This window comes from Lithobates pipiens, unplaced genomic scaffold, assembly GCF_037356315.1.
Source record: "Lithobates pipiens isolate NorthernLeopardFrog02 unplaced genomic scaffold, aLitPip1_a1.2 Scaffold_16, whole genome shotgun sequence".
Classification (NCBI taxonomy): Eukaryota; Metazoa; Chordata; class Amphibia; order Anura; family Ranidae; genus Lithobates; species Lithobates pipiens.
In genome coordinates, this window is record NW_027507748.1 from 207,517,980 (window position 1) to 207,533,632 (window position 15,653).

Consider the following 15,653-nt stretch of genomic DNA (forward strand, 5'->3'; position numbering starts at 1 on the left):
CTTAGTAACGGGGAGAGATTCAGTGATAAGTACTCACATGGTCGCGGGGTGACCCATATCCCCAGGTATTTAAATTTGTTAGCAACCAGGATATCGTGTAGCGCGGGATCCTGAGGGGAGGAAGAATCTAGTAACATAAGGTGCGATTTGGTCCAATTAATCACCAGACCCGAGAACGACCCAAAGTTCTGAACCACTTTCATGGCCTCAACCAGAGACCCAGATGTATTCCCCAGTAACAGCATAGCATCATCAGCGTATAACATAAATTTTTCATGCAGCCGCCCATATTTAAAACCCGTTATCAAGGGGTTGCATCTCACCAGGGCTGCCATCGGCTCAATGGCAATAGCAAAAAGTAAAGGGGACAGAGGGCAGCCCTGTCTAGTCCCTCTAAACAAGGGAAAAGGAGCTGATACCCTTCCCGCTTCCCTTATTACCGCAGATGGAGAATTATACAATAGTTGTACCCATGATAAAAAGCCAGGTCCAAACCCAAATCTCTCAAGAGTCGCCCACAGGTATCCCCATTCAATGCTATCAAAAGCCTTATGGGCGTCTAGCGACAACAGCGCCCTGTCACCCACATTATCTGTGCGGGACTGCACATTAAGAAATAAGCGGCGGAGGTTGATTGCCGTAGACCGTTCAGGTATAAAACCCGATTGATCCGGATGGATGAGGGAGGCGATCACCGTATTCAATCTCCGGGCTAGCACTTTAGCAAGGATCTTGATATCATTCTGTAACAGCGAAATCGGCCTATACGAACCGGGGTCTAACGGGTCCTTCCCTGGTTTAAGAAGCAGCACAATGCTGGCTCTTCTCATCGACTCCGGAAGGCAGTGCGACTCCCTGGCTAAGTTTAGGGTGCGGAGCAATTGAGGCTTGGGACCTTCTTAATTTACTGTTCTCATCCACCTTGGCCTCTGAATGTATTCTTTGCACCATGCTGTTAGGAGAAAGCAGAGTGATAGAGAGATTAGTTAATCAGTCAGCTGCATTTCCTTTTACTGTCCAGTAACTGTGCAGTAACAAAATATTCTGCCACAGAATAAAAAAATAAATAAAAATCAAACATTTCATAACTGAATGATATATGAAAAAGTGGGACAGCGCTATAGCTCTTGTGCTATGTACAACTAAATAGTGAAGAAATATTATATATGGCAAAGATAAGACATGTGTATATTAACAATAAATCTAAGTTACACCACCACTAATATCTTTTGTGTTATTTCAACTGGGTCTCTGCATCCATTAATAAAAATGAAATAAAAAAATCACACAGATAGGTTTCCCTTAGTGTCAAGCAAGATTTCACTGTGCACTTGCTTATTCATGTAATGGATAATTGTGCTCCCTAATCTCACTGTGCACATGCTTGTTAAAACATTCATTGATTGTGCTCCAAATGTATCAGTGCCACATGCCCCCCTTCAGATGGAAACTCATCAGAAATCCTGTGACCCTCCAACAATGTCAGGTAAAGCTCATTTTTTGAACCAAGGAACTGCTGCCACACTCCACCATTCTAGTGACCCCTGTCTCCTACTCTAATCCACTCAAATTAATGTATAGGGGCATCACAAAAACATTTCATTGTGCACCATCTTTATTCATATAAAATGTACCCCCCATACATGTACCCCTAGGATGTTGCACATGCATTATATTTTGCCTGTGTACTGGCACTCAATATGTCTAGAGGTTAGTAGCGAGAGAAGCGCCGTGGTTCCAGACACCCAAACACACTTACGTTCCAATAGCAGGAAGTGACATCACTGGATCTGACGTGGACACTCAATATCCCATCTTAAGGTGTTTCACCCATACAGGGCGTCCTCAGGGAGCTTCAGAAACAGGCTGGAGGAAGAAGGGGGTCCAGTACTAATATACTGTGCTGGAAGTTCTTCACACAGAAAGTATATCTAAAACCCAGACTTGTTTTTCCCAACATGTCCTGTAGATTCATAAGGAAGTGAGAAGAAATCTCTCAAAAGCAAGGGAAATTCCCTCTTAGACAGCAGTCACCAAAAAAGCATTCCCCTTTGGAAGGATCTCCCTCTAATTCCCATTCCAGTGATAACTCAAACATATAATCTTTCCCTTATTTTAAGCCCCAGAGACAACAGTTATAAATATAACTAGTGAATCTCCCCACAGGAACATTTTATGCCTGACAATCACCGTTTGAAGCTCCAAAACTGTTTATTGGAGTGAAGTGTGTTGCATTTTTCACTCTGTATCAAAATAAGCAGGCCCTTGGAATACATAGCTCGTGGTAGCTCTAAAGGAGATTGTACAATCAGATTGTATAGTGTATGGTGAGCTTTACATACCTCCAAGACACACTTCTACCGTTTGCAATACTACAACTCAATCCACATAGACGGTTATCTGACCATTCAGCACCTGCACACTCTGCCAAATGAAAGATCTATGCAAGATGAAGGTAATGTGGAAAAAAAATTATGGCTGAATATTTAGTGAGAACTGTGATCACTGAATGCATTGGAAATGCAAGTACCTGCAGAGGTGAGTGGGAGCCACCTGGGAGCCATCTGCTGGAGGGCTGAGAGCAGGCACACTGTGTGTGATAATGAGGTCAGCTGGTGAACTTCATGCATCTTACTGGCTTTTGCAGGTCCATCCAGGAAATAATGTAAAAGTGTAAAAAAAGAAAACAAATTCAGCCATCACACTTAAAGTAGTTGTAAAGGCAGAACTTTTTTTTTATTTTAATGCATTCTATGCATTAATATAAAAGGCCTTCTGTGTGCAGCAGCCCACTGCAGCAATGTCCATGAGTTTCTCACCAATCCGAGATTCTCCCTCCTGATTGGCTGAGACACAGTAGCGGCACCATTGGCTGTCAATCAGCTAGCTAATCAGGAGAGAGAGCGGACAGGGTCGGGTCAGGACTCTGTGTCTGAATGGAGCTGGGACTCAGCTTGAGTGCCCCCATAGCAGTCTGCTTGCTGTGGGGGCACGGAACAGGAGGGAGGGGCCAGGAGCACAAAAGAGGGACGCAAGAAGAGGAGGGTCTGGGCTTCTCTGTGCAAATCCACTGCACAGAGCAGGAAAGTATAACATGTTTGTAAAGTCTTTTTTTATATAAAAATAACAATCACTTTAAGTACTGGTAAGCTACAAAATATTACATTTTTTTTTACATATTACATTTTTGTGTTTGGGTTTTATACTTCACTGGTGATAGTTTATTACTGTTAGCTCATCTATAATTCTGAAAATAAAAATAAATATTAATCATGTTCATTGAATCATGTTAAAGGTTCATTTGCAACAGTTGAAATGCGTCCTGCAAAACCTGGTCTTTGGCAGCTTGATACGGAAGTGGCAGAATATCAGCAAGCAGGAATGCAAGCAATATTCAACATTGCAAATGCAGGTAAGGAGAAATATAGGATGGAGATGATCAGGTAAATAATTTTACTGTATGAATCAGCCATAAAACAATTTATTTATTATGAGGCCTATTGAAGGTAGCGTCTTTAATCTAAAAGATAGGTAAAATGTAGTTGCTTAGGGTTAGCGTTTGACACTGGCTTCAATTTTTGTACATAAAAAAATGCTTAATTTTACAGAATGTAACTTTCCTCTTGGCATGGCAAGCAGACTGATATCTGATGATCAGATTACTGCATCACATTACATAGGTAAGTAAAATCTTCTAAGCTGTGCCGCTATGCATTTTTTTTTGTAATGTAAATCTATGTAAAGTCCAAACTTTATATTTGTCCACGCTAGGGATAATTTCCCACTATATTTGCCCTGGTGACTACTGTGTCTGGTACAGAAGGTGGTGTAAATCCAAATGCTGGAAAGAAGGTACAAGGAAATCTCCCAATGGCGACACCCTTTCTAAGACTGGATATTCCCTTTTTTAAGAGGGGAGATTGCCTCTGAAGTGCACCTGTGTATCTTGAACGGGATGTAAAGGGAAAAAACCCCAACAGAACACAGACAACATCATCAAAGAAAAAAAAAACCTTACAGTAGTTCTAATTACTCCCAATTTCCATTTATCCAAAGCTAAAAAGAATTTTACATAAAGTTTAAGGTTTAGTTATGGGATTTTTTAATGTATGGTTGAAGAACAATTAAAAAGGTACTTTGGTTGTAGAAGTATTTTTGGTGTAATGAAAACGATCTTTCAGCCTAGGTTCACACTAATGTTGTGTTGGATTTGCAGCGATTCCTGAATGTTTGCTGCACTGCATCACATTCTCACTCTGTTCATGTGAACCACTGCAGGTGTCAATGTTAAGTTAACGACACCCCAAAAATGGTTTGCAAAACACCGTGCGATTGGCAGAATAAGATTGCATGGCTGTGAACACCCAAGTGATCTTTGAAGGTTCTTGTACCTTTTTCGTGTGGGTGCGGTGCGATTTGAGCAATGCAAAATGAATGGACTCAAATCGCACTGCAAAAAAATGCTTGTGATTTGAACAGGAATGTGGTGCGATTCCTGTCTGAAATCACATGCGGTTCCCCGCTTTGCACCAGTGTGGATCTAGGCTCAGTCTCAAAGTAGCAACTGATAAGAATACATAAAATGACATAAAAACAAAAGAACTAATTTTTTTGTTATAAAGTGCAGAACGCCGGCTATTACCATTGGCTGGTATGCAGCTGCCTTCAGATTATTGGACATTGGCAAAAAGAGAAGTCTGTAAGGACATCTCTCCCCCTCCCCACCTAGCCTCAGTTGATTGTTAATGTTCTTAGGTGTACTCTACTGACAGAGGCTTTCATTCTTCCTCTGGAGATTTTTCCCCTCTTTCTGATCATCTGATTATGATTCTATCAAGATTCCTGCTGCACCAAAGCCATTGTGGCTTCTACTGCAGTTTCCAAATCAGCTTACTCCTCAACAGCACCTTGGAGGGTTATACTTAAATCCCACTGGTTTGAAAAAGCTTAGCCAGCCTGTAACATTGCAGACATACCCTGAATCCTGCTGTGTGGGGTCCCCTTGGCACAAAGTGCAATGTATGAAGTTAGCCAGAGGGAATTTTACAGGTCCAGGGCTGTGGTCTGTCGTGGCAGAACCCTATCCTTAGAGACCCCTGTGAGAGTATGCCATCACAGAAGGCAAAGCCAGGATGGGATTTACAGAGTGGAAGCTCTTTAAATATTCATAACCAAGGCTACTTAATATCTACTAAACCCCGTTGGGGTGTGTGTGGCCAGTGACCACACTTCTGTTAGTCACAGTTGGGAGCCAGGAGCACTTGTTTCATTTTAAATTTCAGCACCATTTCTTTGTATTGGCACACCTGTGCCCGGTGCTACCTTTTTTGTTTAAGGCGACTAGTGTGCCTGCACCACCAGTGCACTCAGGGCGCCTCTGTACCTCACTCTATTATAGCTGTGTGCCCTGCCTCTTCCTGTTTCTGGGTGTGCTTTGACAAGCAATGGCTTATGGCTTTTTCCCACTGGCACAGTGTCTATGCACTACCTGGGTTTACAGCAGTGTACAAATGCTTTGTATCAAGGTCTAAAAGTCTTCCCTCTCCACACACAGAGGTCATTATTACCCTTCTTGGGACAATATTTCACGAACATAACAGAACACAAAGGCAGGTGAAAAGTGTCAGATGGACTCACTAGATCAAGCTCTGCAGTTAGCACCAACAGGGTGGGTAGTTTATACACTCAGGGAACCATTTTTTTTTCTGAATTCCTGACTTCCTTTGGCCATTCTGCTGGCCCATCTGCCACCCAAACTTCTTTTCCTGTTGAGAGAGGAATTTAATAACACAAGATCAGATTTCATGGGCAAAATTTTAGAACTTGTTGAGGCCATAGATGGCAAGGGTCACACACTGCCTGTGCCGCTTTGACCTCCCCTCCTGAATCAGTCTTTGACTTTTCCCTTGAACCAGATACGTTCCCTTGAGGCCGGGTTCACACTGCTGCGGGGGGAGATCCGGATGTGATTCGCACCGCACTGCAGTGCAAATCACATCCGATCTCCGTAGCGATGCGAGTTCAGCCATACAGATAGTATGGCTGAATTCGCATCGCTCCCGCAGCAAACTCGCACGGGACCCTTTTTTTGGTCCGCAACAGAATCGGATCGCATGGGTGTTCACACCATGCAATCCGATTCCTGTGCGAGTCGGCAGATCGCACTGCGATATGCGGACGGATCTGGGGGTGTCATTAACATATCATTGACACTCCCAGCCGTCCGCATAGGGCAGTGTGAACTGCCGGCGGGAGTAATGCGATGCGGGAAAACGCCGCGGATTCGCGGCGTTCCCGCATTGCTGTGGTGTGAACCCAGCCTGAGTCAGACAACGTGATAATTCAGGATGACAATTTTGATTTTTAGGAATTCTATCAGAATAAATATGATAATTTATGGACCTTTTTTCTTCAATATTCTAGCTAGGTTTTTACTATTTTTGTTCCCCCATTGATATCTTTCTTTCGCTATCTTATTATAGATTTTCCTTGTTTCTAATTCTATTAAGTCTTTCAACTCTTCTCTTTTAATAATTAGTTTATGTTGCAGTTCGCCCTCTTGTCCTCCATTACTCCTTGTCTCTCTTTTATGGGATTACTCTAGTCTAAAAATGTCCTTCTTTAGTTCCTTTCTTTTTTTAGATCTTTCCTTCTTTTTTTTAGTTCCCATAGAAATATAGATTCCTCGGATATAAGCTTTATGAGACTCCCAGACTATATTCTCTGCTACCTCCCCTGTATCATTTATCTGAAAAAAAGTCTCGAATTCCCACCTTATTTGTTCCTCCCCCCTTCTATCCAATAGTTCAGGTCCCCAGCTACAATAACGAACTCACTCTTAAACTCCAAAAGTTCATTCAGTACTTCCCTCAAAAAAATTGTGTGTCCTCTATTGGGGTTATATATATTGGCTAGTGTATACTCTACTCCCCATTGTTTAATCTTTAAAAACAGGTATCTCCCCTCCAGATCAGTCAGTCTATCCTCCGGAGTATAACAGACCTCCTTCCCCATACCAATAGCTACCCCCCTTGTTTCATTCGACATTGAGTCAGCATAGTACCAATTAGGATATCGTGGAAAGTACAGTCTAATCCTAGACTCATGGCTTAAATGCGTTTCTTGTAAAAAAAAACTATCCCTGCTCCATACTGCTGGATCTCATGTAGTACTCTATGTCTCCTGACAGATAAATTCAGCCCTCTAACATTATATGTCAGAAAATTAACGGTAGTTACACATAATAAATTATTCCTTCCATCTCTCTCCCCTTTTCATTCTTTCCCTATTTGGGATCTCTATCCTCCCCTAAAAATCCTCCCTCCCACAGCCACCCCCACAGCCGCCTCTCGGCCACAGTCCCGTGGAATAGGATAACTCCTCGCCCTAACCAGGTACCTTCATCCCCTGGGGTGTTGCTCCTACTATGGCTCCCCTGTGTCGGGCATCCCCCCCACCACTGAGCAGGGGGGGATGCCCGGGACAGGCACCCTGAAGAGGCACCCACCCCCACCCATCCCCCCATCCGTCCACTACCTTTCTTCTTTAACAATAATATAACCACAACTTATAAATCCATTTTTTGCTCCCTCCCTCCCAGTCTTTAAATTCTCTGCCATTCTCCTTCTCCACTGATCACTCTTTCTCCATCTTTTTGTCTGAGGAGGATTGGGACCGGAATCTCAAATTTTTTACAAAAATCCTGTAGCTCATCCAAGAACTTTAGTCTTACTGTTCTTCTGTCAGACTAGCACTTACCGAACCGGTGAGTCCGCTGGGGCAGAGGGTGGTCTCCCGTACGTGTCCGACTTACAATCCCTGATAGAGTAGACAGGTGGCTGAGAGTGCAGAGTGGTAAGAGAGCCTGTGGTGTGGCTCCAGGAGCAGGAACTTGCAGGAAACTCCAGCAGCAGGTGCGTAGGCAGGACACAGGCAAACTGGGTACAGAGCAGGAACTGAGCAGGCAGGTCCGGGTTCAGGCATGGTTTGGCAACAGGCATACAGCAGAGGTACAGAAGGAGCAGGCAGGAGCAAGGTCAAACAGGCCGAGGTCAGGTGCAGGCAGAGGTCAGAGGTGTCCAAGGAGAGCCGGGTCGTCAGGAGATCAGGAAACAGGAATGCAGAATACGGGCAACGGAACAGGAACCGGAGAGCTGTTGATCAGGCAGCACCTGAACGGTCTAAGCAGCAGACCTAAATAGGGCGATTGGCGCCAAGCGCCGCGCGCGGGTGCGCGCATGGGTGCGCGCGCAGCCGCAAGCGCGCGCGCGCACCCGGGCGCCAGCACACACACAAGCGCCACCCGAAGTGCCCGCAACAGCGTGCACCGGCGCGCGCCGAAGCACACAAGGGCACACACCGGCGCACACCACCGCGCACACAGGAACGCGCACCCCCGCAGGAACCGGGGAGCTGTTGATAAGGCAGCACCTGAACGGTCTAAGCAGCAGGCCTAAATAGGCTGATTGGCAGCAAGCTGCGCGCACGTGCACGCGCGGGCGCACATATAGGTGCGCGCGCACCTGGGCGCCAGCACACACACCAGTGCCACCCGAAGCGCCGATCCGATGTACTCTATCAATCTTTAACTCCTCCTCTACATCTCGACCTATCAGGGGGTTGAATATTATTCGCATTATTGCCTCTAGGTTTTCTCAATCTTGTTCTGGTAGAGCTCTCACTCATAAATTTTGATGCCTGTTCTGATTTTCTTGGTCCTCCAGTTTGTATGCAAAGTCCATCTGATTTAATTGCAGTCTCTTTACTTGTGTTTTTAATTCAGCTATTTCTTTCGCCTGTTTTTCCATTTTTTCCTCTGTTTCTTCTACTCTCCTTAAGAGGTGGCTCATATCCATATTGTTATTTCACTTTTTATCAAATTTTCCAATTTCTCAAACATTTCATACATCTCCATTTTAGTTGGCATTTGAGATAAACTCTGTTCTTCCCTTCCACTAGTTTCCATTGCTCTCTCCCTTTCTAATTCCTCTCTCTCTATCCCCCTAAGTCCCCCTTTGTTTGGCTAGATCTTTCTTGGCTGCTTTCGTCCCTTGAGATTTTTTTTCTACTCCCGGACTTCTTGGGTTTCCCTCCATAGTTGTTAAATACCTCAGAATTGTGCTTGCACTTGTGCTTAGGCTCTCCCTGGGAGTTTTGGATTCTGCTGCTCTTTGAGAGTGTCCTCTCATATTTTCCTACTTTTTTTTTCTCAGTCTGCTGACTCAAGAAAAAAAAAAAAAAAACAAAGTCAGTGGACTGGATATTATTGTCTTTTTTCTTTTCCACTTATTCCTAACAAGGGTGTTTATATCCATTTTACTGTACTCTTACCGCACTTTTACCTCCATTTGCACTTTACCTCATAGTATTTTTCTATGGGGGTGGGATTATTCTCTATTATCGTTTATATTTAGGGAGAGAGTTTTATAGCAGATATCCTTTAGTCCATCATAAATTATATATGGTTATCATACACCGGGAGAAAACAAAAAGACCTTTTTTTTTTTAACAGATATAGACTACATCAGTTGACTTTCGGTAGCTAAACACTCCCCTGTATATTCAAAAGAGGGGTCATTTCATAATCATTTTTTTTTCACTTAGGTTTCCATAATATCTCCAATTTTCACACACCACCATCTGTCAAGTAAAGTTATTTGGAATCAGAGCCCTTCTAGTGAGTCAGTTCCTCGTCCATCCACAGTTCTTAAGCAGTTCTTAAGCAGTTCATAACCAGGCTATTAAATAGTTAAACGGTTTATAATCCATTCATAGGATGCACGGTCAATCTTTCACCAGAGGGATACTGCACTAGACTATAATAAGGTAGAGGATAGATTTTTCAACAAACCAGCTCTCCGCCGTTTTAAACCTCTGTTTATAATCGCTGTTTCACCAGGCACCTCAGCTTTTCATATCACTCCTTCTTGGTTCCACTGATCCATAAACCGATCCCCCTCCTCAGCCTGTTTCCCAGACGATTTTCTCACCCGATCTCTCAGCACCTCTCAGGCACACTACCGGTGTAGGGGGGAGGGCGCCCGAGGAGGGTTCAGGCTTCTGCTCTTGCCAATCGCTTATGCTCTGGCTAATAATCACTCACCGGGCCCACACACAGAGCCAGTCTCACCTTCCTCCTCCCTTCTTTGGTCCACTGGGCGTCCAATCCTCTCAGGCGGTGGGCAGATGGGGTACAGGAGAGGCTCAAGCGGCCGCTGGAGATGACCATGGTATCCTCCACTAGTGACGCCCAGACATCCCGGCGCCCCTCTCACCTCTGGCCGGCTCCGGGACCTCCGCTGCTACCAATCACCCCTCCGTGCTCCCTCACAGTCGCCATCTCAGGCTCCTCCCCCGTTACGCCGTCATGGGCGTCAGCCACCTGCACAAGATTATGATGAATTATTGCAATAAATTCAATATGAACCAACCATATATATTTTTTAAAAGATGTAAAAACATAAACAAATATAAGACATATTAGATTTTACCCATGCCTTAAAAAAAAAATTACATTTTGAAAACATTAATGGCCCTAGAGTTTTGGAGATTAGTCTTATTAATAATTGTGTACTAGTATGTATAAACTTTAGTTTTGGTAGGTCTAAAATGCAACATATTACAAATCCTATTATTGTTAAACAGACATTGCAACTTTGTTCAGAAGGCACTATAAGGATGCCATAAATATTGGTGAAGATATCATAAAGGCTACGTCCGTTAGGGATTGTACCTATATATTTGATCATATATGGGAACTTCCATCTCTTCTTCGTTTTTCCTATGGTATAAAAAACATACATGATGGATCTCTCCAATGATGGTCTCTGAAATGCCTAGCTACACTGTGCTTATTGAATCTATCTCTTATGTTGTTGATGTGTTCACGGATTCTGACAAACAAGAGTCCCGTTGTTCTACCCACATATTGTTTGTGACATGGGCATTCTATATTCTATTCTGAACATCCCTACAGACACCAAAAATGGGGAAGAGAAAACGGACCAGAGGTAAATGAGGGGGGATTAAGAAAAACAACGCGAAAAAAACAACGAAATTTTTAATTTAAGTGAAGTCATTTTTAATGAAGAAGAATTAAAAGTATTTGATTTGGGACTGAAATATGCACCTGACAAGAATGTAGACAAATTTGAGGTCTTTATAGACCTACAAAAATTAGTAAGGAACTTGGGAATCAACAAGAAATGAAACATACACGGTATAAGCATTCAAATTTCAAAAAATTAATTAAATTTTTAACCCTAAAATGCAACACAATGAGAGTTTAGAAGTTTTCAAAAGGATGGTAGGAGAAGACATCAGAAAATTTAAGGTGAAGAAATCCAGGAGAGAGAATGTTTGAAAGGTAATAAAAGAAATAGAAAAGAAGAAAGAAGCAATTATACGCACAGCTAATAAGGGAGGGGGATTGGTCATCCTCAACAAAAGGGACTAAGAAACAGAAATGAATAAGCTACTGAGGATGCAAGACACATAAAAAAAACTTCAGAGAAACCCAAAAATAGAATATGAGAAACAATTTAAATCTTTCATTAAACGAGCAAAAGACAAAGAAATTTCAACAAAAAAGGAAGCAAGCTATTTAATTCCTGACTCAGCAAAACACCGGTCATTTATTACATTCCAAAATAGACTCACTTTTTTCCAGGTTAGGAGAATATGTTGATAAATACCTACAGCCGATGGTATCAGAAGGTAAATCATATCTGAAAGACAGAAGGAACTGATTTCAGAGCTTAGGAAGTGGGAGAAGAAGACATCCTAGTGACAATGGATGTAAATTCTTTGTACAAGAAGGAGGAGTAGGCAGTATAGAATGGGCACTGCAGAGACAAACCGATCTACTGCAAGAACAAAAAGGATATACTGGTAGGGCTAAAGTTGGCAATGAGCCATAACTATTTGTGACACAAGGGAGAATATTACACCCAAACGAAAGGGGTGGCAATGGGAGCAAAATATGCTCCCAGCATAGCGCATTTGTTCCTAAACAGGTGGGAAGAAGAACAGATATATCTCGTGAGAAGAGAAAATCTTAAACAGAACCATAGGTATATTGATGACATTGTCATAATATGGTGAGGTACTGACTATGAGCTACAAGAATTTTTTGATGAAATCAACCAAAATATCTACAGGTTAACCTTTACAGTAAGTTGGAGCAAACAGAGCATTGACTATTTAGACTTACAAGTGTATAAAGATAATGGCAGCTTATGCACTAGGACTTTCTTTAAAAAAAATTACAGGAATGGGTACATTCCCATTAATAGTTGTCACCATCTACAATGGATAAGGAATATACCCAAAGGCCAACTAATGGCTGTATCTGTAGGGGCAGCAGTTCCTTAATTATTTAGCCTACTGCACGGAACCAACAACACACCTTTCTTTCCTCACTGTGCTCTGGGTACTGTAATGCTTTCTTGTAGTACCAGCCAGCCTTGGTACTGGATGTCATTCAGATCCTCTGTAGATCTCCTGCACTGCTTCAGGGACTCTGGACGTGGGTCTCTGCACTCTAGCTGGAGCTGGAACCCAAATGAATTTCTTCTATTCTGCAGTTAACAGCCCATAGGGTCTCAGCCCTCGGTTGGGTCTTCTCATAGGAACATAGACCCTGCTGTTCCAGGCCCCATACTATTTATTCATACCCCAGCCCCTGCTGGCCACTTTTTGTGCCAGGGATTGACTGAGACTGTATGAATATGCAGGTGAGGTTATGTCTCCTCCACCCACTAAATTCTGGAACCTGCCAGAATCCATGCGGAAGCAGCAGAGCCTGCAGCCAGCAGAAACCAAAACAGCCAAAAGCAAAAGTAAGGCCATTATGAGTCATGTTCACTTTGTTTATTTTTAGCAGTACATTTTTATGTGGTATAAGTGACAAGCACTCTTTTTGTTTCTATTTCCTGCAGTACATGATACTTGATGTAGTGAAGGCCAAGTGATGCCCCTGCAGTGGGAGCTACCCACCAGGGAAAGTGGGAGGGGCCAAGGTGCTAATGGTTTGATTGCTTTATCATGGGAGTCTATGTGCATACACATGGGTGTGGGTGTGTGCTAGTATAAATATTGGGATTGCTGAGGTCCCTTCGAAACGCATCACCTGGCAGTGACCTTTGTGAGTTTCTCAGGACCTCTGGAGAGTTTCTTCTGATACTAGATGCTGCTATTCATTTTGCAAGATCTTACATTTCTGTTTTTGTGAGTAGTTTTCTTTTGTACCCTTTTTAATAAATATCATACAAAGGATAATGCACAAGGCTGGTGCACCCTCTTTTCTTCTATTTTTGACTTCTATGGTTCCCCGCTCTTGAGGGCAGCAAGGCCTGTGTCATTACATAGCCGGGCTGGTGGTTCGCTTGTGCGCAGGAGTGTGTCTTTTCTGTGTATATAAAAGCACAATGGCAACCACCTGGTGGTAAACGCTCAAGACTGATATTTACAGTTTGCCAGGAAATCAGAAGTGATGGTCTCTGGCTAACCTTTTGCATTGTGGGTTTCTGACAGCATTAGGCCCCTTTCACACATGCGGACAGTATGTCCGTATTTCATCCATCCGTTTGATGAAATACGGACATACATGCATCCCTATGGGATAGTGGGTGTCTGCGGATTCATCCACAGACACCCGCTATTGTCCGCCTCCGCAATTCTCCGATTCTGCAGATGGAGGAAAATCCTATTTTTCTATCCGTCTGCAGAGTGGATCGGATGAACACGGACAGACGGTCCGTGCTCATCCGATCCCCCATAGAGTAGAGCGGAGAGCTGACAGGGTGGTCCCTGCACAGTGTGCAGAGACCGCCCTGTCCGCCGCCGGCTCAGCGGGGACAACGGAGCGATCCCCACTGAGCAAGCGGATCATCACGGGGTGGATCATTACTGATCCGTCCCGTGTGAAAGGGGCCTTAGAGAGTGCAGAGAGTCTGTTGTATTCAGTTAGACAATGGGGCATCAGCAGGAAGCAAAGCCTGTTTTCCGGTTTAAACTGTTCAAATATCTATACACACTGACATTTAGCTCATCTTTTTTAAATGAATATCTAGGTTATGAAAATGGTGCAGTACATTTTCATATTATCGCAATATTTTATGAAAATGTAAAAGGTTGTAATAATTTTTTCAGTTCCACATTACCTATTATCACACGCATTACCATTTGATTCTATAGATTACTGGGAGCCGAAACTTGCAAGATTGAACAATGCAGGTTCATACAATGCTTGGAGTGCACACATGAATACATCGTCATTGCCATGGTTACAGGTATGTGTTTTCAACACTTTTTTAATGTGTTTTTCCAGGGACATCCTGTACAAGCTAGAAGAACTAACAATTTTCGTATATAATATATGTTGTATGCATGATACATAGACAGCTTTACTGAAGTGATCTTGTAGCATAACTAAGATCATAAGAAAAATATGTATGATGTAGTCTGTAAAAAGTAATATAGGATTTATATTTTATCTTCATTCTCCTTTGTAACATAGTTTTACTAGATTTCGATCCTACAAGTACACTTGTAGTTTTAAAAGGACTTTAAAGTGAATCTTCTATGAAAATGGAAAACGTTTGTACAAAAAAAGTAATTTCCACAGCATGGCTTTAAACACTTCTGGAAGGCGCAGGTGACTCACTGCTGTCTCCCGGGAGACCTGGTCACTACAGCCCATTTTGGAGGTGGGGGGCTGCAAGCAAAGTGGATATTCCATTTTATTGAAAGATTCTTTCAATTAGACAATAAACACATTAATCCTACTAAAACCAAAACTTTTTTCTGCAGTGCCAGCAATTTTTTTTTTTTGCCAAACGGTTTAGTGCTGGTTCTCACCAGTATTGCACAGGTACACGCTGCACATGCTGGTGCGATTCATTGCAATGCGATTTTCAGCCCATTCATTTGAGTGGGCTAAAATCACACTGAATTGCACTAAAAGTAGTGCATGCACTACATTTTAATAACACACTGCAAAAGATTGCATGGTACTGTGGTACCATGTGATTAGAAGCAGGCAAATGCACTGCGCTTGCAATCTGTGCTTGATGTGTTGTTAGGATTACATTGACACCCTTAACAGATTGCACACCCAATGCATTTTGAACACGGTTCGAGAAGCAAGAATGGAAAGTGGGTTTCCCACACTGTGTTTTTGTGTGAATGAGCCCTTAAACCACATAAATAAAAGTAGACAATGGTAAACATCTCTGGACATCAAGGATTACTCCTATACCCCTTATTTTTTGTACTGTCATGAAAATCTTTACTGCCAAGACCACACAGTCTTGGCATAAACACTTACTATATTCTCATAATTGTATGTAATACTTGTAAAGATAGTGTTTAGTATATGAATTTCCTTATCATTTCACTTTCCCCTAAAGCAGTGGTCTCCAAACCAGAGCCAGATTTGGCCTTTTTCTTGCCTCTATCTGGCCCTTGGGGCACTATTCCATCCACAACTAACACCAAGGACAGGGTACACCAGTGTGGGGCACTATTTCTCCTACAGACACCAATGATGGGATGCCATTCCTCCCACTAATATCAACAATGAGGCACTATTATTTGCACTAATACCAACAATAGGGCACTATTTCTTCCACTGATACCAACAATGAGGTGCT

At 42.8% G+C, this 15,653-nt stretch overlaps 1 protein-coding gene and 1 long non-coding RNA gene across 3 annotated transcripts in view; one reads left to right on the top strand and one right to left on the bottom strand.

The window, feature by feature from the left end:
* The window catches only part of F5 (coagulation factor V), a 140,200-nt gene that overhangs the window by 101,858 nt on the left and 22,689 nt on the right, over window positions 1–15,653 (top strand). The window contains exons 19-21 of the mRNA XM_077480938.1: window positions 3,296–3,412; window positions 3,609–3,680; window positions 14,197–14,291. Of these exons, the coding sequence (XP_077337064.1) occupies window positions 3,296–3,412; window positions 3,609–3,680; window positions 14,197–14,291 (284 nt within the window). The remainder of the gene's footprint in view (window positions 1–3,295; window positions 3,413–3,608; window positions 3,681–14,196; window positions 14,292–15,653) is intronic.
* LOC143982320 (uncharacterized) lies at window positions 119–11,751 on the bottom strand. 2 transcript variants are annotated; one of them, XR_013274439.1, is made up of 5 exons: window positions 11,659–11,751; window positions 7,759–10,381; window positions 5,638–5,765; window positions 2,531–2,638; window positions 119–952 (listed from the first exon to the last, which is right to left on the bottom strand). It is a non-coding gene; the product is annotated as an uncharacterized LOC143982320 (long non-coding RNA). The 2 variants fall into 2 exon arrangements; XR_013274440.1 differs by lacking the exon at window positions 2,531–2,638.